General features: G+C 39.8%; 1 protein-coding gene across 5 annotated transcripts in view; it reads right to left on the reverse strand.

Annotated features, from left to right (window-relative positions):
• LOC107710078 (serine/threonine-protein kinase TBK1-like) overlaps nt 1-2118 on the reverse strand; it is a 23364-nt gene that overhangs the window by 15703 nt on the left and 5543 nt on the right. For 4 of the 5 annotated variants that reach the window (XM_016514781.1, XM_016514784.1, XM_016514782.1 and 1 more), the window contains exons 7-9: nt 1535-1645; nt 1283-1462; nt 318-514 (exon numbers count right to left, since the gene is read on the reverse strand). In XM_016514781.1, coding sequence (XP_016370267.1) covers nt 318-514; nt 1283-1462; nt 1535-1645 — 488 coding nt within the window. The remainder of the gene's footprint in view (nt 1-317; nt 515-1282; nt 1463-1534; nt 1646-2118) is intronic. The other variant, XM_016514785.1, reaches the window with a different exon arrangement.

Raw genomic sequence — 2118 nt, forward strand, 5'->3', positions numbered from 1 at the left:
AACTTGATGGATTTATTCAAACATAAATTAAACATTGAAGAACAGTGAAAATTATAATGAATATGTTATATGATGCATATATTTAGCAAAATGCCCCTCTCTACAGTTTATACCAAATAGGTAAATGTGACGTTACGTGACGTGACATTGTTTACAAGCCATTATGACGTTTTTGCGCGGCTGAAACACTGATTGAGCGATTACATGAGTTTTTTACCCAGCCCTAGGTCCAACCTAGCTATCGGTATTGGTCAAATCCACCATCGGTCGACCTCTACTAGCAAACATCACATGACTGTCAGCGTCGTCACACTCACGGTCCTCAAACAGCAGGCCGACGGTGTTGACAGGGTCTCTGCTCAGTAGCATTATGGGATTCTCTCTGGAGGTCTTGGGGAAGGTCTGAGCCTGCCGGCTGGGGTCGAGGACGAGGCGTTGGCCCTCGTACAGAAAGTCCTGATGAGACGGCGTTATGTTGGTCCGTCTGAAGAGCAGCTCCTGAAAGAGATTCGCACTGAACGGAGAGAAAATATCACACTGTCAATAGAATAACACGACTAAACACAGATTATCAACAAATAATAAATACGGCTTAAATGATTTTTACATTAGCAGAACGAAAAGACCCTTTTCACATTTCCGTGGTTCTCATAGTTTGTAGCGAAAACAGTTTTAATATTTACCGCGATTTGTTATTATTCTAGTTATTTACATAGCAGCTGATGGGTCTTACACATTCACAGAAAATAGCTTACTTGCACACTGCAAACTAAGGTGGATAGTGGTGAACGAAAACTACATTGTAAAAAGAAAATATATATTGTATGGGTCAAAACTATTGATTTTTCTTTTATGCCAAAAATCATTAGGATATTAAGGAAAGATCATGTTCCATGAAGATATTTTGTAAATCTCCTACTGTAAATATATCAAAACTTAATTTTTGATTAGTAATATGCATTGCTAAGAACTTCATTTGAACAACTTTAAAAGCAATTTTCTCAATATTTAGATTTTTTTGCACCCTCAGATTCCAGATTTTCAAATAGTTGTATCTCGGCCAAATATTGTCCTATCCTAACAAACCATACATCAATGGAATGCTTATTTATTCAGCTTTCAGATGATGTATACATCTCAATTTCGAGAAATTGACCCTTATGACTGGTTTTGTGGTCCAGGGTCACATATAGAAAAATACAGTCTTATAAATGAAGAGCATCATCGCAGTGTGTGAAAAGGGCCCGTCGTGATCGAGTGTGTGTGTTACACGCGTGCTCACGTGTTGTATGTGTGTATGTAGACGTGATGGAGCGTGGCCTGCTGCAGACTGAACACGTAGACCACGATGCGGTGTAAGATTTCGCTGGTCTCGGCGAAGAACTGGTCGAAGCCCCAGCATTTCTCCTGGTCTGCCTCAAGGATGTTAGCCAGAACTGGAGTGAGGAGACTCTGAAGACCCCTGAGACACACAAACACACACATCAGACATGCTTCTCTAAACGAACCGGACCGTCTGGAGACTCAGACTCACTTCGAGAGGCTGCAGGAGATCGGCATCTCTGAGCTCCACTCGATCTTCCCGTTCTCAAACTTCTGATGGCCCGAGATCGCGCCGGAAGGCTTCTCTGTGATGATCTTATACCTGCCAGATCAACAACAGTCAGCTGAGTAACCGCATCCAGCCAAACTACTCGTTCTGATTTGATTGATTCATCGAATGTAATGCTTTGCCACAATTTTTTTATTTTTTTTTTAAACAAGGAATCACAGTTTTGAAAAAAAAAATGAGCAAACGTTACAATTAGACACATTGCCAATAAGCCAATATAACCTGTGCAGAACTACTACTGTATGTTTGATGTTTGCATGATGCTGACAGACTGAAAGCTGCTGCTGTTTTCATTTAATGTTAATAATATGTGACCCTGGACCACAAACCCAGTCTTAAGTGTCAATTTTTCAAAATTGAGATTTATACATCATCTGAAAGCTGAATAAATAAGCCTTCCATTGATGTATGGTTTGTTATGATAGGAGGACAATATTTGGCTGAGATACAACTATTTGAAAATCTGGAATCTGAGGGTGCAAAAAAATCTAAATATTGAGAAAATC

This window comes from Sinocyclocheilus rhinocerous, unplaced genomic scaffold, assembly GCF_001515625.1.
Source record: "Sinocyclocheilus rhinocerous isolate Xijiao unplaced genomic scaffold, SAMN03320098_v1.1 scaffold1589, whole genome shotgun sequence".
NCBI lineage: Eukaryota > Metazoa > Chordata > Actinopteri > Cypriniformes > Cyprinidae > Sinocyclocheilus > Sinocyclocheilus rhinocerous.